Source organism: Heloderma suspectum, chromosome 2, assembly GCF_057233095.1.
Source record: "Heloderma suspectum isolate Gila_16-S chromosome 2, 16-S_ref, whole genome shotgun sequence".
Taxonomy (NCBI): domain Eukaryota; kingdom Metazoa; phylum Chordata; class Lepidosauria; order Squamata; family Helodermatidae; genus Heloderma; species Heloderma suspectum.
In genome coordinates this window covers 336,094,323-336,117,585 of record NC_139459.1, presented here as the reverse complement: position 1 = coordinate 336,117,585, position 23,263 = coordinate 336,094,323, and the positions used below count along the sequence as shown (strand labels likewise).

The 23,263-nt window shown below is 46.2% G+C and overlaps 2 protein-coding genes across 7 annotated transcripts in view; one reads left to right on the top strand and one right to left on the bottom strand.

Moving 5' to 3' along the window:
- The window catches only part of KCTD6 (potassium channel tetramerization domain containing 6), a 54,645-nt gene extending 39,395 nt beyond the window's left edge, over nucleotides 1–15,250 (top strand). For 3 of the 4 annotated variants that reach the window (XM_084840529.1, XM_084840527.1, XM_084840528.1), the window contains one exon: nucleotides 1–3,574. In XM_084840529.1, coding sequence (XP_084696655.1) covers nucleotides 1–687 — 687 coding nt within the window. In that variant the 3' untranslated portion in view covers nucleotides 688–3,574. Of the gene's footprint in view, nucleotides 3,575–7,847 lie in introns of those variants that run through there. The other variant, XR_014788581.1, reaches the window with a different exon arrangement.
- ACOX2 (acyl-CoA oxidase 2) overlaps nucleotides 4,465–23,263 on the bottom strand; it is a 52,484-nt gene continuing 33,685 nt past the window's right edge. For all 3 annotated transcript variants that reach the window (XM_084840526.1, XM_084840524.1, XM_084840525.1), the window contains exons 13-15: nucleotides 21,129–21,346; nucleotides 10,448–10,580; nucleotides 4,465–7,906 (exon numbers count right to left, since the gene is read on the bottom strand). In XM_084840526.1, the coding sequence (XP_084696652.1) occupies nucleotides 7,844–7,906; nucleotides 10,448–10,580; nucleotides 21,129–21,346 (414 nt within the window). In that variant the 3' untranslated portion in view covers nucleotides 4,465–7,843. The remainder of the gene's footprint in view (nucleotides 7,907–10,447; nucleotides 10,581–21,128; nucleotides 21,347–23,263) is intronic.

Below are 23,263 nucleotides of genomic sequence, written 5' to 3'. Positions count from 1 at the left end.
ATGACTGAACCAGTCACTCTGAATGTGGGTGGACACTTGTATACAACATCGCTCACCACACTCACGAGGTATCCTGATTCGATGCTGGGGGCCATGTTCAGGGGCGACTTCCCCACTGCCAGAGACTCTCAGGGCAATTACTTCATTGACCGGGATGGACCACTTTTCCGGTATGTTCTCAACTTTTTACGGACATCAGAGCTGACTCTGCCTTTGGACTTCAAGGAATTTGATCTGCTTCGAAAAGAAGCAGATTTTTATCAGATCGAACCTTTAATACAGTGTCTTAATGACCCCAAACCTTTGTATCCCATGGATACCTTTGAGGAGGTAGTGGAGCTTTCCAGCACACGCAAGCTTTCGAAATACTCCAACCCGGTGGCAGTGATCATAACACAGCTAACCATCACGACCAAGGTCCATTCATTGCTGGAAGGCATTTCCAACCATTTTACTAAATGGAATAAGCATATGATGGACACTAGAGACTGTCAAGTTTCTTTTACATTTGGGCCATGCGATTACCACCAAGAAGTCTCTCTCAGAGTCCATCTGATGGAGTACATCACAAAGCAAGGCTTCACCATCCGAAACACGAGGGTCCACCACATGAGTGAACGAGCCAATGAAAATACAGTCGAACACAATTGGACTTTCTGTAGACTGGCACGGAAGACGGATGACTGATTTCCCCTTCCTTCCCTGTCTTTGGTTTACTCTCCAGAAGCGAAGTAGCAGCTTCTCAGAACAACGTATTGGAGATCAGAGTCTGGCTTTGACTTAAACAACATTGCAGGCTCCCTTTATTTTTATTTTGATATGGATATTTATTATTTGGTTCTTAAGGACTGGAGAATGGACATACTCTGGCCTCTTGTCTTTTGTCTTGTAAGAAACGTATGCATGTGCCTGCTCAAACTGTCAAGACACTTTTAAAACAAAAACAAAGGGTGAAGCAAGAAGACATCCTTAGAAAAAATGCAGAATAACTACATTAGGACAACTTTTTCTGTGGTGTTTACACAATGCAGTGTAAAGTGCTAAAAATCACCTCCTGGTTTAAACTGTGTTTAATCCATCTGGTGCTGTAACAAACCATTGGGAACAAAATGGAAGGTCCAGTCCAGCATGTACATCTCCTGCTCAAGCCACGCTGAAAGGAATGGAAACAGTGCAACAGGAGTTTGTGTAGCAGTAAGTTCCTTCTGGACTGTAGCCAGAATTGTTCAGGTGTCGGTAGAGAGGAAAAGCTACCATCATGTAATCTAACTTAGTTTCGCTAAATCAGTAAGCAAACAGTATTATAATAATTTAGCTACCAAGAATCCTCCAAGAGCAACCTCTGCCCCTGGTTTTATTTTCAAAAGTCTGGTATTTTACCGTTACGATGACTGTTTTCTTCTATGCATTATAAATCAAGCAACCAAATATTATCTGCAGCTCTGAAAATACAATTAGAAGTATTTATATTGGATTCTGAATGCAAAAACATCCCTGTGGTAGAACCCTTTTATTTTTTAATGCCTGGTGCAATATTATTCCCAAGTGTAATGCTTGCCAGCAAGAAGCTAATAAAAACATGAAATATGAAAATATATTTGTAAACTTTTGTTTTTGCTCTCTTAATAAGCTTACTCCTACATTTCCTAGAATAATAAGAGAAATTGAAGCAGCTTCTCTGGGGGAAAAAACACCAAGGAAATTATTCATTTTTAAATCAATGGCTGGAATTTTCAAAGCAAGTGAAATAATGATAAGGTCGCAATGAACTTCATCAGGGTTTGGGACTCTAAATTGTAAATGGCAGCTAGGTTGTGCAAGATGAATAGGGTTCTGGAGATCTTAGTCTTCCCTTAGAATAAGGGTGGCCAGCATTCTGGAAAAGCAAAAACGTCACTGTGAACCTGCATCATCGAGATCTTTCTTGAAACCGTAGTTGTTTCTTGGCTCCACCCCTTCCAATATATGACCCCATACTGTCCGAGCACTTGAGCCCCGCTTCAGTTAAGCCACTACTGCTAATAGATACAAACTCTTCTTGAATCTGATGGCCCTGGACAGAGCGGACTATACACTTCTGGCATCTTGACCAGGGTTTGGAGAATACAGGGTTCTCCAAGAATACCAAAGTTGGCCACTGCTGCTATAAAAAGTAATCACATTTCTGTTTTTCATAGGTGCAGAGAAACTCAAATGAGAAGGGCAAATACAAATTTAAGCACTCTCTATGCACAGTGCATTTTAGTTATTTAAATACATATGCTCCAGGGAGAGCATGGCTGGTGACAACATGCGGAGAGGTTGGGCAGTTGTTGGGCACCCATGAACTCCCCAAGCTGAGTCCCAGTCTGGTGCAATCCCTAGTTCATTTCCCTGTTGCTCTCATGAAGCTTGCGATGCCAGCAAGAAAAGTGCATAGCTGGTGCCCAATACTGAGGGTGGCCCCCCTCTGAGAACACCACGCTGGCAGTGGGCTCCCAGCAAGCTTACCGGCTGGTCAGGACAGGAAGCAGCACTTTTTCTTCCAAGGCCCAGTGCTGAGCAGAGAAGGGCCAGGCAGTGTTTCATTCCCTCACAATGCACCTTCATTTCCTCACAATGTCTCTGGGCTGTGATGCATTGTTGCAGAAGTATGCTACACCCTGGGTGGGACTCAAAGACATTGCTGGAAAGAAGAGAGTGGCTGCTGCAGGTTCTATGCTCAGGGCTGGGCCCTTACATTAAAAATAGATGAATAAATTTGATGCTGATGGCAGCTACAGTCAACCCTCTGGGGCCCCAGAAGTTGCATGACCACACTGTGTGTGATGCCAGGCCAGCGTAGGGATCACAGCATGGCGCAGTTTTGTTGCAACCACACAGCATGCCTCTCCTAGAAGAGCAGGTCACTTGAGTCACTTCCGTTCTAGCATGATTCCTCTTCTTTACTGGAGTTTGGGAGACTAGTGACAAAGGTGGGTTAAGGACTGTAGACGTAAGTGAAGGGTGTGCTCTTGCTGTGTGTGTGTGCGCGTGTGTCAGATTATTTGCTTCTCTGGGGCATGGTTCGCTGCAGATCTCTTGCCCAGAGAACAATAAAAACCTAAAGATAGTCCTGCCCGGGGAGCTTGTGTGTTAACCCATTTCAAAAACTTAGCATCTCCTCCGTTTAGATGTATACAATTGCACCACATTGTTGTTTAGTACTGTTTTATCCTGTACACTGCCTTGAGAGGGTTCCACTCTTAGGCAGCCTAAAATAATTTATAATAACTTAAAATATGGGGATTTGTAGTAACGGAAATGTAGCTTAGTGTTCTGTATACAGTAGAATACATGAGGAAAAGAAACGGGGAGAAATTGTAATATTTCATACTAATTAAAAAGCCTTTAAGGTCATCTGTGCCTCATGTTTTCCAGCTTGCACAGAAAGTGCTTGCTGGAACATGATATGCAGATATTGGTTTTATGCTAACCTTTTTGAGAAGAATAATTGTTGAAACACTAATAAGGCTCTCATAACCCTGGAAAGTTTAATTAAAAATCTTGCTTTTGCTCTTACTGACATTATAAGGAATGGAGCATATGCCTCTGGCAGCAAGGAACACTTGAGCCGGGGGGGGGGGGGGGGGGCGTTGCCTGTGTCAGTTTTGGGGTAAAAAAATGCTAATGCTGAAAAGTTTGAGAGTTGCAGGTGGCATGGTAAATCTGTTGTGGGAAGTGGTTTCACCTGCCTAATATGGTTATTGTCTGAAGTTTATAGCAGTCTTTAGTATATTCATAGAATCATAGAATAGTAGGGTTGGAAGGGGCCTATAAGGCCATCGAGTCCAACCCCCTGCTCAATGTAGGAATCCAAGTCAGAGCATCCCTGACAGATAGCTGTCCAGCCTCGTCTTGAACGCCTCCAGTGTGGGAGAGCCCACCACCTCCCTAGATCATTGGTTCCATTGTCATATTGCTCTAACAGTCAGGAAGTTTTTCCTGATGTTCAGCTGGAATCTGGCTTCCTGTCACTTGAGCCCATTATTCCGTGTCCTGCATTCTGGGATGATCGAGAAGAGATCCTGGCCTTCCTCTCTGTGACAACCTTTCAAGTACTTGAAGAGCGCGATCATATCTCCCCTCAGTCTTCTCTTCTCAAGGCTAAACATGCCCAGTTCTTTCAGTCTCTCTTCATAGGGCTTTGTTTCCAGTCCCCTGATCATCTTTGTTGCCCTCCTCTGAACCCTCTCCAGTTTGTCTGCATCCTTCTTAAAGTGTGGTGCCCAGAACTGGACACAGTACTCCAGATGAGGCCTAACCAGTGCTGAGTAGAGGGGAACTAGTACTTCCCGGGATTTGGAAGCTATACTTCTATTAATGCAGCCCAAAAGAGCATTGACCTTTTTTGCAGCCACATGACATTGTTGGCTCATATTCAGCTTGTGATCGACAACAATTCCAAGATCCTTCTCGCTTGTAGTGTTGTTGAGCCATATATCCCCCATCTCGTAACTGTTCATTTGGTTTCTTTTTCCTAGGTGCAGAACTTGGCATTTACCTCCATTAAATGTCATTCTGATGTTTTCTGCCTAGCGCTCCAGCCTATCAAGATCACTTTGAATTCTCTTTCTGTCTTCCAAAGTATTAGCTATCCCGCCCAATTTGGTGTCATCTGCAAATCTGATCAGCATTCCCTGCACCTCCTCCTCCAAGTCATTAATAAAAATGTTGAAGAGCATTGGGCCCAGGACTGAGCCCTGCGGTACCCCGCTCGTTACCTCTCCCCAGTTTGAGAAGGTCCCATTGATAAGCACACTTTGAGTCCGATTCCGCAGCCAACTGTGGATCCACTGGATCGTTGTTTCATCTAGCCCACTTTGAGCTAGTTTGCTCATCAGGATATCATGGGGCACTTTGTCGAAAGCTTTGCTGAAGTCGAGGTATATGATGTCTACAGCATTCCCACAGTCCATAAGGGAGGTTACTTGATCAAAAAATGAGATCAGATTCGTCTGGCAGGACTTGTATTCCATTCCCTTGTACATGGTTTGAATTAAAATTCAACAGTATACAGCTGAACATGTTCTTTTTGTGGTCCATGGGATCTTGTCAGAATCCTAAGATACCCCTCTTCAGCTTAAAAACGTTTCTAGACTTCATGCCAGTAGTAGTAAAGGCTGAATAAATAATGGCAGAAAGTTGTGATGTGTTTCACTGCCAAAATGAAGCATTCCACACACCCCTCCGCACCATCTCCTTCATGTAAATACCTGTTTCTTATTAATTTTGTGAGGTGAATGTGGTAAGTAAGTAAGTGTATTGATGACTGACTTGGCATGACTAGCTTTTTATCAAAATCCTAAGCATACTTCTCACAGTGCAGTTGTATAGATGTCTACCCAGAAGTAAGCCCACTGAGTTCAATGGGACTCATTCCTAGGTAAGTGTGCAGCTTCAGTCTCCAAAATGAGGGCATGGCCTCAGAAGGTAGGATACAAAACAGTGACATAGAATTCTTTAAGAGGAAAGAGTTCTGTAAAATTGAAAACCAAATATGTTTAAACAGTATACAGGAGCACCTGATAGGTTTCATCCAAGATCCATTTAAATCATTATTCACAATATTCAATCCAGTTAGGGACTGTTGAGGAAACCAACAACAAAAAATCCTGGTTCTGTCTTCTAAAACTTTTCCCCTCCATCTACAAAACCCCACAGTCCTTCATAGCTGCAGGGACCCCCATCTAAAATAACTAATGTTATGTAATAAGGAGGACACAGTATAATTTTAATAGCAATGTTTATAACTGTTTGGTGGAGTCAAAAAGTTAAGCATCACCATTTTAAAATGAATATATTTTGCCTTGAATATAAACCCATCACCCCTTGGAGAAAAAAGAAACCATACAACAGAAGTTTTAATTATACTTGACTGTTTTCTTTTAAAAAGCTCATTTAGGGATACATAGAGCTACATCACAGTGATTTATGGATGGATATAGGGTAGCAACTTAGAATCATAGAATAGTAGGGTTGGAACAGACCTATAAGACCATCAAGTCCAACTCCCTGCTTGATTTGTCTGTCCAACTTGTGAGCAGACAAATCCCCTATTCAACTTCCACCCTGACAAACTCATTAGGTGGCCCTAGGAAAGCTGTTCTTTAGGTATTATATTCTTATTCTGCCCTTCCTCCGTGATTTCATGTAGCATATACAGTGTCCTCCCTCTGACTCCCTCTGCCCCGCCCCCTGGCTGCACTTTATCCTTGCAACAACCCAAGAGATAGCTTAGGCTGAGAGATAGTAATTGCCCAAGAATTACCCCGGTGAGTGTCATGGCTGAGTGTAGATTTGAACCCAAGCCTCCCCAGTGCTAGTTCAACACTTTATCCCAGCCTTCCCCAACCTGGTGCCCTCTAGATGTGTTAAACTCCAGCTCCCATCATTCCCAGCCAGCATGGCCAATGTTTTAAACTGAGCAGGGGTTTGGTTGGTTGAGGTAATGAAGTATGAACTCATACCTCTGAGGTATGTCACTTCTCCCGTTCTTGATCCCCCATAATGGTATTCCTCCATCACAGACTCTCTTTCTCCCTATGGGATTGCTATGCTCATAGCATTCAAATCACCACTGAGATCCTGAGCTTAAGGCTGCAAGGTAGGCTTTAAAAACTTACTATTATATTTGTAAGGGTGTGGTGGTTTTTTAAGGCCTCTTACCGTTTTTACATATTAGGCACTTGGATAGTAGATATATTTACATGAAGGCACTAAAAACTAGCAGCATCATACAATACTTACAGCTCAACCCAAAATCTGGCTACAACAGTGCAGAAGATCCTAAAATGAGTGCAATTTCCAAGCAGGAAACCACTGAGATGTCTTAGAATATTAGGCACTGCTTGAGTGTTGAAAAAAATATATGTGGCAATTGCTGAATGTATCCTGGTAATATAGACACAGTTTCCCCCACCCCTTGTGAGATCTATATCATCCCCTCAGCCGTTAGGATGTTGTTAACTGTAGAAGAGCCAGGCCTAGTGTCAGCACCGAGCAAGCTTGGGCAGCTGTTAGGGCCCCGCTGCTCCAACCAACCCAGCAAGCACGGATGCTTGCCCTGGGCTGCACCATCAGCCCAGGTGCAGGGCATTAAATTCCTTAATTTAATTCCTTGACTAAAGGAATTCCTCTAATTAATTCCTTAACTAAGGAATTCAATTAAATTGAATTCCTTAATTCAATTAATTCCTTAAGTAAAGGAATTCCTCTAATTCCTTACAGTGCCCTCAACATAGCAGCATTCCAGGGTATTGTGGGAAATTAAAGTGTCTGCTATTTAAATTTCCCACAATGCTCCAGTATGATGCTACGTTAGGAGCATTTTAGGAAATTAAGATGGTGGAGGCCCGCCAGTGGAGGAGGGAGCCCACTCAAAACTGGGGCCAGCCCTGGGAACAACTGTAGTAAATCCCTTCTCTAGCACCCCAATGGCAATTGTGCCACCACAAAACTTGCTATGGGGACCCATATACGACTGCTGCCCTGGTCCTAACAGGACTGGTGGATGGATCCAGCAGCAATTCCAGGGCATTGGACTGAACGTATAGTACTAGCAAGTGCTGCTGTGAACAGTAAGGGAACATAAAATTTGGTCTATTTGGTGAAGATTAAAGGACTCTGCCTTCCCACCCCCCCACCCCCCTTGCTGGAGTTAGCTAACTGCCTTCCGCTTGCCAGAACAACTCAGCAGAATGGCTTGATGGGCAAGACTCAAATGCAGTCTGTGATTACATTTTATGAGCTGTATTACTGATAAATAGCAGCCTTGCTTTGAGGGCAGGAGGAAAAGCAGCTGCCAATGCTCCCTTTTCCTCTTTCAGAGCTTTGACAGGGCATTCTGGACAAGTGGTTTCAAATACATCTCGAAGACCCGGTTCCCCTGTTGGGAGACAGAAGGGGAAATGCAGCGTCAGGTATGTGGATGGTCAATGGCTCAACGTACAACGATGTCCTAATTCTAGGGATGTACGAAAGTCACTTACCTGTTCGCAGATTATGTTGATGGTGGGGGGGAGGCGTTCCGTCCCTTCCCCCGGAATCCTGGCCGGCCGGCTCTGCTCTGTAGGGATTCTGCGGAGCCGCCGGCCAGCTCCGCCAGCCAGCTCCGCCAGCAGCCGGACATCCGGCCGCTGGCTAGCAGGGACACAAATGGCGACGGCCGTAGCCGCCGCCGTTTGCGTCCCTGCAGTCAGCCATGATAGGCTATGTAAATGTTTACGTAGCCTATCACTTCTGACTTAAAAAAAACCAACCGCACGTACGCAAATGGCGGCCATGGCCGCCGCCATTTGCATTCCTTATTTTGGCACGTCTTAGTCTACGTCAAGATTTACGTAGACTAAGACGGCAAAAATTCTACAGTTTCTCTTCAGTGTCGGCTTAGTATCGGACTGCACACATGGTAGAGAGAGAGTTCGCTGGCCCTTATCCTGCTCCAAAAAGAGCACTGCAGTAAAACCAGGGTTTGGCTGGTGGGTCTCACTTGTCACATGTGCAATCATGTACTGTAGGAGGGGGGGAAATGGGGACATGTGCACAGGAATCAAGGTATGTGTGCAGTTTTCCTGTAACCTATGCATATCACCTAATGATCAGCCCTTACAGTGTGGATTACATGGCAGAGAAGGGGACAAAGGTTGCAAGTTCAGAATACTGATAAGCTGTTAGATGGTGAGGAAGGAAACATGCTAATGCAGCGGTATACGCAGAGTCTCCTGCTGCAATCCTGGTTCAGGGCCTGTCTACCCAAAGCCTCTGTCCCTCACTTCGGTCGTTGCCAAGTCCCGATGCTTCTATCTCCAAGATCTGCCATTTCTGCAGTTGCTGGCAAAGCTCTCATCTAAGCTGGGCTCCCTTGGCTAGACTACTGCAACCTCTTCCTTGTTTGCCTTCTATCCTGGTATGTCTCCTCTCCAATCATCTTCCCTTCCTGCCATTATGATCACGTCAGATCTCTTCTTATGGTCCGGCATTGGAACAGAGTTGCTTCCTACCTCAGTGCTGAGCCCCTGAGCCATATAAACAAGCAGGGCTCTGTGCTGTGTCATCTTTCTTTGATAGGGAGACAATACATATGTTCAATATCTCTATCATAGATATATGATTTCACTAATAATATATGAAATATGAGAGAGTGACATACATGCATTTGTTTTTACAGAAGTTATTGATTTCTGCTGCAGCAAGAAAAGCTGGCTAGAGGCCTGTGCATAATGGCAATTAAGAAGATGGATAGACGCTTGCTTATTTTGCACAATTTATTCTCCGTTCTCAAATTACTGGGGCAGAGTGGAGAAGTGGGGACTTACTGGAACCCACAAGCCCCACCCTATTATGCCCCCTAATTTTAGATAAGTCATATTCCCTCATCCCTTGTAGCTATCTAAAACAGCAGACAAGGGAGCCGCACCCACTCTGGCATCCCTTTGATTTGATTCATTCTGTTTTTGCTACTTGTGGGGGAAAAACGAGGAACTGTGCGGAGAACTGAAGCTTTCCCTGCTGACTGCTAGAAATCCTACCAAACTCCTACTGTGGCTTTGCAGAGTATCAGATGCTGCCCACATACTTTCAAGCCCATCTCTGCTGCCATTTTTATTTCCTAAAAAATAAATGTCACCAATACCAAATTGGGGACATCCCCCCAACCATGGTTACACAGCACTGTGGAATATATTCATCTCTGTATACAGCTGGGTCTCAACTCCCATCTGGTGGTGATGTTAGGGCAGGACGTTAGGGCACAGGTCTAGGGACCCACTCACAGCAGAATGAAGAGGAATATCTCCAAACACAGTAAATAGGACTGGCTTTCCATATTTTGAAGTAATGAATACATGCACATTACCATCTAAAGAGGGTGGCTGTTATAAGACCATGGGTTCAACATTACTGCCCCCATCTCTCTGTACCCCAGCTGTCTGTGTTGTTTTTTTCACCCATTGTGCTGATGCCAGCCCACTCCCTATGTCTGAACGGCTGCCACTATCTCTGCCTATCTAGTGACTTTCCTTCAAATCTCTCTCCCCCACACACCAAGAAAAAAAGAAAAACAAAGTTTGTCCTATATCAAACTCACATTTTCTGCACATTTTGTTCTTCGTTCCTTGGTCCATCCTATCTACCATTTCTCACGTCCCAGGTAGTGTACACTTTGGGCTAAAATAATCACAAAAATTCAAAATTCTACCCTTAGCCAACCCAGATTATGCACCAAGGAACGCTAACTTGGATAATATGCAGGTTAAACAAATACATGTGCTTTACACAGTTCATTTTGTTTCTGCTCAGTGTGAAAAGCAGACCCTGCCCTTGTCTAGCATTGTGTTGGCAATTAACTCCTGTTAAACAGAAGCACTGGTAGCTTTGCCCCATCCTCCTTTTAAAAATAAACACTGATTTTGGCATGTGCTGTTCTCACCTGATGATTGGTTGGTGACTTCTTGGCCCACTCATAAAGCCGCTGATAGGCATGACCGTCGTAGCTTCCGATGGCTGAGTTTAAAATTGCATCAGAGAAGTCAAATGCATCCACTAATGGCACAGCATCTCTCCTGAAAGAGGAAAGGAAACATTTTATTTTACGAGTTGCAATTTGTCAGTCACACTTTCTACTCTGAGTAATTAATGTGACGTAAACCCATAAAATCCAAATAAACCCCCCTAATATAGGCATTAGTATAAAAACACGCAGCAGCATCCATTTAGAAACATAAAGCTCAAAACATAGTTCATAAGCAGCATCAGTCTGTAAGAAGTTGCATAAATTGCAGGCGGGGGGGTGGGGAATTCAACTAGTGGTGAAAGATGTATGAAGTGGGAGAGGAGAGAGAAAGAGAAACGTATCTCCCATGGGGGTAGTGGCTGCTATAGAGAAAGACTCACTCTATACCATAAAAGATCTTACCACAGAAAGAAGGGATGCAGAACTGATGGTCCTCATCAGCTAAGAAATTCTCAAAGAAGTATATGTGGAAGGTGTCCCGTTAGGTATATATGGGACTTGGAACATTTAGGGCTTTAGAAGCAAGCGCCAGGATCTTGAAGTGGACAGGATGGAAGCAGATTGGCAGTCAGTGCAAGGCTTTTCTACACAAGGCATTTATTGTGCGCTTGTCATTCCCTACACACAGTTGTTTAAGGGTTCTTTAGATGATGTCGTGACCCTCCAGTTTAGTTTCTCTATCTAACTAGCACTTTGGGTGAGTTTTTTTTATAGTAGGGAAAACGTGGCATTTAATTATGAATGTGAAAGAAAGTGTGGTTCCCTCTTGTGTATTTGCACTATTCTGCTACATCACAGTGCCACTTAGAGGTTATGTAGTGGAAAAGCAGGAAAGGAAACACTCTTCATGTACAGCTTGGATCTCAATTCAGCGACGAAACAGAAAGCAGATACACAGATTAACAGCCTCATCTAGAAAAACTCCGAGTCAGCCAAACGGGAGATGTTTTCTTTCTTTTCTTCTCGTTCACATTTTGCACCAGCTAAAGTTTCCAGACAGTCTTTAAGGGTAGTCCCATGTAAAGCACATTACAGTCATCTAAATGAAAAGACATTATGAATGAACTGTAAGCCAGAAGTGTTAAAGGGAGGGGAAATCAGTGGGTGTTTGAGCAGGAAGTTGTACTTACCGCTTTTTAGCCACTCCCAACTCATGACTGGATAATCAGTCTGTGCTTGGATTGCACAAGTAAATCCGTCCTCAGACTTAGATATGAAAGATGTGTTTTTCAGACACTTTTCAGCTCAAGGGTTTTTATGAAATTAGTGAGGTCGTGTCTTTTCAGAGAAAAGGCTCTGATCTGGCTGGATTTACAATAGTTGAAGCCCTACTGGTGCTTCCTCACCTTAGTAGTAGTTATTGCAGCAACAGGGCCATCAGCATTCCTTTCTCCGGGGCTAAAGCCTTCTCAGCTTCAAAGCCATGTTGTTCGGGGGGTGGGGCAGCTTCTCCATTGCTCTGTGGCAACACAGTGCTTCCAGATGGAGGGCTCCTAGCACTAGCAGTCAGAAAGCATTGTGCAGCGATTCCATCTTTAATTCCTTAAGGTGCAATCCTATGCTTGTTTTAATCAGAAAAAATGCCTACAACTCCCAGCATGGCTGGCTGGGGCATGCTGGGAGTTGCAGCCATTTTTTCTGTCTAAACATGCATAGGATTGCACTCTTAACAGATTTCTTTCTGGTAAGAAAAAAGATGGAAGAAGCAGTGGGAAAACATGAGAGGGCTACAAATTGAAGACTTGGTCGTCTGCCCCCTCTGCCTTATTCTGTGAACAAGGTAGGTGACTGGCTCCCTAAAAGCCTCATCCGGAAGCACCCCATGGGCATCTCTACACCAGCCTAAAATCCTGCATTTAAAACGGGGCTTTCTGCTCCCGTTTTAAATGCAGGATCACAACTGACTCCTTTTACATGTGCTTCCTTTCCCCCCTCCCCTTCCCCCTCCTTCTCCCCATATCTGAGTCTTCCATTCTCTTTCATTGATCTTGCTCCTCTTCTTGCTACTTTTACTCTTTTCACGGAGGAAACTGAAGCGGAACACAACAGGGTAATTTGATAGCTCATCTGTGATCTATTTAAAAACGGAACAAAGGGCATTTAGTGCAGGAGGGTCATGGTGTCATGTAAAGAGCAGGCAAACTTCCTTGAAGGAGCAATTTCAATCGCAGGATAAAAGCTCCGTGTGAAGGAGCCCCATATCTATTCTGGGGGAAAACCACTTATCAGAAAGGTTGCCCTACAGCAGAGGCTAGGCAGAGTGAAACAGCTATAACTGTGGATGGTGCCTCCTTGTGCCCTTAGGTTAAATAAAACACATATCAAAACTGTCCATGGCAATTCAAATTCTGCATCAACCCCACCCTGAGCTCTGCAATGTGTATTAATTACATGAATTAAACACACACTTTATACATTTTGCATACTTTATTCTGGTTCTGCTAACTATGGGGAGGGGCAAGGTGCTCAGGGCACTGGACCCCCGCCCTCGTCTGGCACTGGAAATCCTGCTTAGCAATCCCCCTCTGAGACTTCACTATGCACTGCCCACAAAATCTATCAAGTCTGTCTTTGAGGCCTGAAGGGCTAGAAACTTGGTTTAAAGAAATCAAGCAAATCGCAAACATCAGTGCCCAGTATCCAATTCCATGCTTACAGGAGCAATCACAGGATTGCAGAATACGCTGAACTTGTTGCATAGATGGAAAGTGGCAGGGGGAGGAGGGAAGAGAAGTACTCAGTTGACCTTCAGGGGTAGCGGTAAGACATAAAAACAAGAAAGTGGTTATGATGGTGTGTGGGGCCCAAACTGTTTATAGCTCTGTAACCCAGAAAACTATTGGACCTAGGTTGCCTTTTTGTGCTCTGCAAACGTAGTTTTATCTGATGCCATGTAGAGATGGTTTGTCCCTTTCAATTTCAGTGCATCAACAAAACCCCTGAAGATATTTTAAATGGCATGCAAATAATAGTTTTATCTTTTAATGCCTTTATGCTTCATGGGGCTGTCACAACACCACATTCATCCTCTTTACTGGAAGGGATTTGATAAAGCGTTAAAATTAATATTTCTGGCTTTTTAAAAAGCCTACGCAGTCGATTCTGAATTAAAATGACTCAGTGGTGCTGATGTAGGCACTTCCATCAAGAACGGGAGAGGTCACGTCTTCCATGCTTTTCAAAATACCAGAGCCAGGAGGATGAAAAACACTGCTTGAATGCCTGCTTTTATTAAAAACAGCCAAGGTTTTTATAAGCCACAGGAGACGTCATGTAAGCATGGAACTGACCAAAAGGTTGAAGTGTCATTTTAAAGTATAAATAGTGGTGTTGAAGCTAAGAACCTGTACGAGCAGAGCGAGCTGGCTCATACTGCATCAGTCCCAAAACAGAAGAGGAAATATTAGCTGCCTTGAGTCCCAGTACTGGGGAAAAGGCAGGATATTAATCATCATCATCTCAGGTGACTGAAAAAGCTTTGATTATGCGCGCCATGTTTCGGAAAGGGCTTTCCTTCCTCAGGGGCTGCTTATCTTTCCCCAAAGGTGTCACAAAGAATCTTTCCGATGCTTCCTCTATCTTAAAATGCTCAAGAAATGCTCATACTGAGTTGGATCCTTGGTCTATCCAGACTGGTAATTTCTGCTCTGGCTGGCAGGGATTCTCCAAGATCCCAGACAAGGTCTTTCTTACCCTTCAAACCTTCCTTCAAAGAGAGCCTTCAAACTGAGATGCTGTGGCTTGAAGGTGATACTTTCTCTGGTTTGCATGCTAAACATGTGCTCTGCCACTGAGATATGGTCTCTGTCTTATTGCGCCAGGAAGCCCTGCAGCAATCCTACAAGTAAGAACATAAGAAGAGCCATGCTGGATCGTTCTGTCTGTATGGTAGCCAAGCAGATGCCCCTTGGGAAGCCCACAAGCAGGACATGAGTGCAACAGCACCCTCTTGCTCATGTTCCCCAGCAACTGGCATACAGCTCCTAATACTGGAGGTAGCATAGAGCCATCATGACTAGTAACCATCGTTATCCTTCTCTTCCATGAATTTGCTCATCCGCTTTTAAACCTATCCAAGTTGGCAGCCATCACTACATCTTGAGGTGAGGTATTCCATAGGTTAACTATGTGCAGTGTGAAGTCGTCCTTTTTTCTGAATCTCTCACCCTTCAGCTTCACTGGATGACCCCAAGTTCTAGAATTATTAGAGAAGAAGAAAAACTCCCTATCTATTTTCTTCACACCATGCATACATTTATTCACTCCCCCCTTACTGGCTTTTTTCAAAGCTAAAAAGCTTCCCAAATTGTAGCCTTTCCTCATGAGGGAGTTGTTCCTGCCTCTTGATCATTTGGTTGCCCTTTTCTGCGCCTTTTCCAGTGCTTGCAATATCCTTTTTAAGATGCAGTGACCACAACTGTTCACAGTATTCCAAGGGTGGTCAAAACATAGATCTAAGGGCAGTATAATATTAGGTTTGTTTTCAATTCCTTTTCTAATGATCTCCAACATGGAACTGGCCTTTTTTCACATATTATCAGAGGGAGGCTCAAGTTTGAAAACTATAAGTCTGATTGAACTCACTACCTGCACTTTGCCTCCAGGACTGTCTTAATTCAAACTGATTCAAACTGATTAATTCAAACTTAATTCGAACTGTGGTGCTAGAGAAGACTCTTACGAGTCCCCTGGACTGCAAGGAGGTCAAATCAGTCGATCCTGAAGGAAATCAACCCTGAGTGCTCATTGGAAGGACAGATACTGAAGCTGAAGCTCAAATATTTTGGCCACCTAATGCAAAGAGAAAACTCCCTGGAAAAGACCCTGATGCTGGGAAAGATTGAAGGCAAAAGGAGAAGGGGACGGCGGAGGATGAGATGGCTAGATAGCATCACCGATGCAATGAATATGAACTTAGGCACACTCCAGGAGAGAGCGGAGGACAGGAAGGCCTGGCGTGCTATGGTCCATGGGGTCACGAAGAGTCGGGCACAACTTAACGACTGAACAACAACAACATGGTTAAGTAGTCACAAGGGGGAGAGAAGACAACTGAAGCAATACGTGGCTGGCTGGTGTTAAATATCACTGCTCTTCTGCTAAGGTGGCTCAGAGCCTCAGGGCACAGCAGCTATGCAGCAAATGCAAAGGAGAACGGCTCCCTCCCTCATGCAATAAGTCAAAACTGCTTTAGGGTTTTAAGTGGTGATGAGGTGTGGGCTGTATGTTTTGGTGCATGGAATACTGGGCTGAAGGGACAGGAAGCCAGATTCCAGCTGAACATCAGGAAAAACTTCCTGACTGTTAGAGCCATACGACAATGGAACCAATGACCTAGGGAGGTGGTGGGCTCTCCCACACCGGAGGCATTCAAGACGAGACTGGACAGCCATCTGTCAGGGATGCGCTGACTTGGATTCCTGCACTGAGCGGGGGGTTGGACCCGATGGTCCTATAGGCCCCTTACAGCCCTACTAGTCTTATGATTCTATGATCCTATGAGACTGAAAGAACTGGGCATGTTTAGCCCTCAGAAGAGAAGACTGAGGGGAGATATGATAGCACTCTTCAAGTACTCGAAAGGTTGTCACAGAGAGGAAGGCCAGGATCTCTTCTTGATCATCCCAGAGTGCAGGACACGGAATAATGGGCTCAAGTTACAGGAAGACAGATTCCGGCTGAACATCAGGAAGAACTTCCTGACTGTTAGAGCCATACGACAATGGAACCAATTACCTAGGGAGATGGTGGGCTCTCCCACACTGGAGGCGTTCAAGACAAGGTTGGACAGCCATCTGTCAGGGATGCTCTGACTTGGATTCCTGCATTGAGCAGGGGGTTGGACTCGATGGCCTTGTAGGCCCCTTCCAACCCTACTATTCTATGATTCTATGATCATAGCTCAGTGGGAGAATTTGCAGGCAGAAGGTCCCAGGTTCCAGCCCCAGCACCTCCAGAAAAGCAATCTTCTCCGGTAGCATAGTTGAAAAAGACCCTTACCTGAAACCTTTGGGAAGGACCACAGATCAAAAGTGGAGCATTAGGTTACATGCTAAAGGTCCCAGTTTCAACCCCTGGCATCTCCAGTTAAAAGGATCAGATTGCAGGTGATGGGAAAGATCTCTGCCTGAGACCTCTAAGTGCTACTGCAAGTCAGAGTAAGCAATACTGGGCTTGATGGAACAATGGTCTGACCTGGCAAAAGGCATCTTCCTGGCTTGGAGAACCACTGCCCGTTAGAGAAGACAGCTTAGTGTACTCTTCAGGTAGAGCATCCTTCCCCAACCTGGTGCCTTCCAAGTGTGTTGGACTCCCATAATTCCCAGCCAGCATGGCAGTCCAACACATCTGGAAGGCACCAGGTTGGAGAAGGCTGAACTAGAGTGCTACAGAAATGTCTGGGGCAAAGCTTGTTTTGGGAGTAGAAAGGGGAGAGTTAGCACCACTCTGACATCCACATTTATGGTGCACTTGAGGATACTGCTGTCACCAGGCCCTGGTTTTTGATGAGTTCCGTATCTCCCAAGGAGGACATGCAAAGACATGCCAGGTCTGTTACCCAGAAAACCTCCCTCATCCATGACATGATCCTGGATGAGGGTGCAGACCTGACATGTATTACGGAGACCTGGCTGGCTGAGGCCGCTTCTCCAATTCTTGCGGCCACGTGTCCAGCCGGATTTTCATATGCACAGCAGCTGAGAGCTGGGGATCGGGGACGGGGAGCGGCTGTTATCTATCAAGAGTCCTTGGTCTTCACCAGACCCCCTCTCCGGGAGACCAAGGTTGCTGAGTGCATGTACTGGAGGTTGGGCCCGAGGGGCAGTCTGGGGATTCTGCTCGTGTACCGTCCACCCCGCTGCACGACTGACTCCCTGGCCGAGGTGCTTGAGGTGGTCTCTGATGTGCGTGTGCAGTCCCCTAACTTGTTGGTGTTGGGGGACTTCAACGTACATTCAGGGGCCGTCCTCACAGGGGCACCTCGGGACTTCATGGAGACCATGGCTTCCTGGGAGCTGCACCATATTCCAACTGGGCCCACCCATGTAGCCGGTCATGCACTAGACCTTGTGTTTGTTTCTGGAGAAGCGGGGAGTGATCTGGAAGTCGGGGGTATATCCACCACCCCCTTGTCATGGTCAGATCACTATCTGGTGACGTTGGACTTCTAGGTTCCACAACCCCTCTGCAGGGGTGGAGGACCCATTAAAATGGTCCGCCCCAGGTGTCTTATGGATCCGAATGGATTCCTGAATGCACTTGGGGATTCTCTGGAGCATGCCAACGGTCACTCGGTCAAGACCCTGGTGGGTGGCTGGAATGCCGCAATCACTGGAGCATTAGATCGGGTGGCTCCGAAACGCCCTCTCCCCTGAACGGGGCTCAGACTGCACCATGGTTCAATCCACAATTACGAGCTCTGAAACAAGAGGTGAGACGGCTAGCGCGCCGGTGGCGGAAGTCTCGCTCCAAAGGCGATCAGACACGGGCTAGAGCTGTATCTTCAGCCTATCACGTGGCGGTGAAGACAGCAAAAAAGGGATATTATGCTGCCTCTATCACGTCTGCAGAGTGCTATCCCAGGAGGCTGTTCCAAGTGGTCCAGAGCCTGGTCAGTCCAGTTGCTCCAGAACCGCTGGAGCATTCTAAGGCCTCCTGTGAGGCCTTGGCAAGGCACTTTGCAGATAAAATTGATCGGATTAGGAGTGTTCTTCCGTGAGCTGTGGATACAGTTAGTGAGCAGGAGGTGGTCTGTGGCACATCGGTTTTATGGGATCGGTTCCAGCTTCTTCCTTCTGATGAAGTGGACAAGGTGCTTTCATCTGTAAGGCCGACTACCTGCTTACTTGATCCTTGCCCATCTTGGTTCATTATGAGCTGCAGAGAGAGGCTGGGTGAGGGGATCAGGGTGGTGGTGAACACCTCCCTTGAGGGAGTGATGCCATCTAGGGATGTACAAAAGTCACTTACCTTTCCGCGGATTATGTTGATGGTGGGGGGGGAGGCATTCCGTCCCTCCCCCCGGAATCCTCGAAGGGGGGGGAGGTGATCCGTTCCTCCCCGCCGGAATCCTCCACGGTCGGCTGTGCTCCGCAGCAGCTCCACGGAGCAGCTGGCCAGGCCCAGCCAGGCCAGAGCCGTCCGCAGCCGGACTTCCGGCCGCAGAGGGCTCTGGGGGGAAAAAAACCAACAACCTGCGTACGCAAATGGCAACGGCTACGGCCGCCGCCATTTGCGTTCCTTATTTTTGGCCGTCTTAATCTACGTAAATATTTATGTAGACTATGATGGCGAAAATAAAGGGGAACGCAAATAGCGTAGCGGGCGCTATTTGCGTCCCTTTTTGATTCACCGTTTTAGCCAACGTAAATATTTACGTAGGCTAAAACGGCGAATCAAAAAGGGACGCAAATAGCGCCCGCTGCGCTATTTGCATTCCCCTTTATTTTCGCTGTCATAGTCTACATAAATATTTACGTAGACTAAGAGGGCCAAAAATAAGGAACGCAAATGGCGGCGGCTGTAGCCGCCATTTGCGTACGTGGGTTTGTTTGTTTGTTTTTAACCCAGCCATGATAGGCTACGTAAATCTTTACGTAGCCTATCACATCGTGTGTTTGGTTTTTTTTACAAGACTGCAAATGGTTGTGGCGGCAGCCGGTCAGAAGACCAGCCGCCGCCGAAGCTGCTGCTGGAGCCGCCGCCGCCCGGAAGATCTGCCCCAGGTAAGTCTCGTCCGGGGGGGGGAGATCCGTAGGGGGGCAGCAGGCCGTTCCACCACGGAGTTCGGGGGGCCGAATGCACTGGCATTCAGCCTCACCGAGATCTGTGGCGGAATTCTCTGCCATCCCTAATGCCATCACCCCTCAAGGAGGCAGTGATAAGACTGCTTTTTAAAAAGCCCTCCTTCGATCCTCAAGTTCTGAACATCTTTCGCCCAGTCTCGAATCTGCCTTTTTTGGGCAAGGTAATTGAGCGGGTGGTGGCGATGCAGTTGAAGGCACACTTGGAAGAAGCTGATTATCTAGATCCATTTCAGTCGGGCTTCAGGCCTGGGCATAGGACAGAAACGGCCTTGGTTGCCTTGGTGGATGATATGTGGAAGGCTCTGGATAGGGGCGAATGCTCCTTCCTTGTTCTCCTCGACCTCTCAGCGGCTTTTGATACTGCTGACCACGTTACCCTCCCGGACTGCCTGGAGGGGTTGGGCACTGGAGACACCGTATTATGGTGGTTCCGGTCCTTCCTCTCCAGCCGGTACCAGACAGTAGCACTGGGAGAGGAGGTTTCGGACCCGTGGCCACTCACTTGTGGGGTGCCACAGCATTCCATCCTCTCCCTGATGCTGTTTAACATCTATGTGAAGCCGCTGGAGGCTATCATCAGGAGCTTTGGGTTGCGGTGTCATCAGTATGTGGATAACACGCAGCTCTACCTCTCATTCAAATCTTCACCGAGGTTGACTGTAGAATCCCTGTCCAAATGTCTGGAGACGGTGAGTGACCGGATGGGAAGGAACAAGCTGAAGCTGAACCCTGACAAGACCGAGGCACTTTTGGTGAGAGACAAGAGGAGGTTGGGGGATGTTGACCTGGTGCTGAATGGGGTACGGTTACCCTTGAAAGACCAGGTGCGCAGCTTGGGGGTCATCTGAAGACTCCCAGCTGTCCATGGAGGCTCAGGTGTCAGCCGTGAGCCAGACAGGGCTGTACCAACTCCATCTGATACAGCGGCTGCGCCCCTACCTTCCCGACCATCTACTCCCATCGGTAGTACATGCCCTGGTCTCCTCTCGTCTAGACTACTGTAATGCACTTTACATGGGGTTACCCTTGAAGACGGCTCGGAAGCTGCAGCTGGTGCAGCTGCACACAGTGGCTCACCTGATTAAAGGCAGCTGCCGGCGAGATCACATCAATCCAGTGCTAAAGGAGCTGCACTGGCTACCAGTTGTTTTCCGGGCCAAATTCAAGATGTTGGTTTTGACCTTTAAAACCCTACATGGTTCTGGCCCAGCCTATCTCAAGGAGCGCCTCCAGCAACACCAGATAGGCCGCTCAACAAGATCAGCCTCGGATGGCCTTCTCTCTGTCCCATCAGCCAGGACAGCTAGGCTGGTGAGGACAAGGGAGGGGGCCTTCTCTGCGGTGGCCCCCACTCTGTGGAACTCCCTCCCTAGGGAACTCCGCCATGCCCCCTCTTTAATGAGCTTCCACCATGCATTAAAAACATGGTTGTTCAGGCAGGCATTTGGGGTGGGCTAGGGTAATTTTAGAAATGTGATGTTTTTAATGTTGAATTTTATTGTATAAACTGTTTTTATTGTTGTACATCACCCAGAGTGGCTGGGTGACCGACCAGATGGGCGATTAATAAATTTAATAAATAAATAAATAAAATAAAAATAAATAAAGAAGCTTTGTGCAGTGCATAAATGAGACATCTGTGCCTCCTCCAGGCCTCCCTGCAACATCGAGGCCCTCTGCTTCACCCATCCTAATGACAGGCAATTTGCTAGCTATTTATGAACGGCAGGATGACACAAACATGGAGCAAAATGCATTCCGCCCTTGGCAGGAGAAGAGAATCACCTCACCGAATGACAGCCAGGAGATCCAGGTACGACTCAGTCACCATGTCAGTCTGCTTTGTAGAAAGGTATCCGTCCTGCATAAAATCTCCCATATTAGATAAAATCCCGTGCAGTGCGAAGAGGTCACAGAGATGTTTAAGGATCCTCTGGATGGCAGCCTCTTTCCTGTAATTCTCCAGCGCCTGGACAAATTTTTCCACCACAGTGTAGTGGCTGTGAGCCTGAAAAAGTTAACAGCCAGGTGCATATCCCATAAGCCTGTCTGTACAGTAGCTCTCTGGCCCTTTACAGGTATTCAGAATGGGTGTAGTGAAGGCAGCATGTGGGGGAGAAGGAGGGGAGCCTGGTGGCTGCTTCTGAAAAACACGTTTCCACAGCTAGGCAAAATCTGAGAACAGAAGTTAACAGGTTCCGGGCTCCTTTACCTATACCTCCACTCCCTTACTCTGGCTCTGGACCAAAGCTAGCTCCTGGTTTGAGGGGGCCACAGGCAAATCATCCCCTCTCCTCCATTGGTGGGCCCTGGCAGGCAGCAGTACTCCAAACAGCACTGAGCTTCTGGGTTTAGCCACCATTTTAAGTTCCCACAATGCCCTATATGTAGTATTCCTCTGGGGCAATGTGGAAAATTAAAACAGCAGGTAGACCAGGGGTGCAGAAAGCCTTTCAGGCTGAGGGCCGAAATCCAGTTTGGAGATGCTCTTGGGCCCAGTGGGTGGGTGGGGCTGAAGGCAAAAAGGGGAGAAATTGAAAGCAAAGGGGGAGGCCAAAAATGTCAAAAAGACGAGCATATTTTTGTTTAAAGTTCCTACTAGGGATGTCGGAGAAATCCGCAATAGAATCAAATAAGTTTGGATTTTAATGAATTCGAACTGCAGATTCCACAGTGGAGCAGCTTTCCCCTAGTCAGGCAGATGCCTAGGTTTCTAGAATTTTGCGCAAATTTAGTAACAGAAAAATACGCAAAATTAAAAAAAAACCCGGCTGAAAATGTGCATTTCCCCCATAGGCTGAAGTGTGAAAATGCATACTGGCGGGGATTTTGCGCATTTTTGCAAGTGCAAATTTGCAGATTTGGAAATGGAAAAAAAATATGATTCCGTTGATGAGCAGATGATGGAATGAAAGGTGCCTGACAATCTGCAGAATGCAGACAGAACTGATTTTGTACAATCCATATATCCCTAGCTCTTACTGCCAGCAACCAAGCTTTAAGAGAGGTATTTAAATGATCTGGAATCAGGAGTGAGCAGTGAAGTGGCCAAGCTTGCCGATGACACCAAATTATTTACGATGGTTAAAACAAAAACAGATTGTGAGGAGCTCCAAATGATCTCTCCAAACTGGGAGAATGGTCATCTAAATGGCAAATGTGGTTCAATGTACGCAAGTGTAAAGTGATGCACATTGGAGCAAAAAATCCCAACTTTAAGTATAGCCTGATGGGATCTGAGCTAGCAGTGACTGACCAGGAAAGAGATCTTGGGGGTGTAGTGGACAGCTCAATGAAGATGTCAACCCAGTGTGCGGCTGCTGTAAAAAAGGCAAACCCATGCTAGGCATAATTAGAAAAGGAATTGAGAATAAAACTGCCAATATGCCAGTGTGGTGTAGTGGCTAGAGTTTGGACTGAGAGCTGGGAGATCTGGGTTCTAGTCCCCACTAGGCCATGGAAGCTCACTGGGTGACTTTGGGCCAGTCACAGACTCTCAGCCCAACGCACCTCACAGGGTGGTTGTTGTGAGTATAACTTATTTATTTATTTATTTATCATTTTATTTCTATACCACCCAATAGCCGAAGCTCTCTGGGCGGTTCACAAAAATTAAAAATGGAGGAGGAAGATGATTATGTATGCTGCCTTGGGTTCCTTAAGGAGGAAAAAAGGCGGGATATAAATGTTATATATATATCTTTTTTAGGTGGGGTGTCCAGAACTGTACACAGTATTCCAAGTGTGGCCACACCACAGATGTTTATAGGGGCAGCATATAAACTGCCCCTATAAAAATCTGTGGTGTGGCCACACTTGGAATATTGTGTACAGTTCTGGACACCCCACCTAAAAAAAGATATTTTGGGGCAGGAAAACATGCAGAAAAGGGCAACTAAAATGATCAAGGGGCTGGAGCATCTCC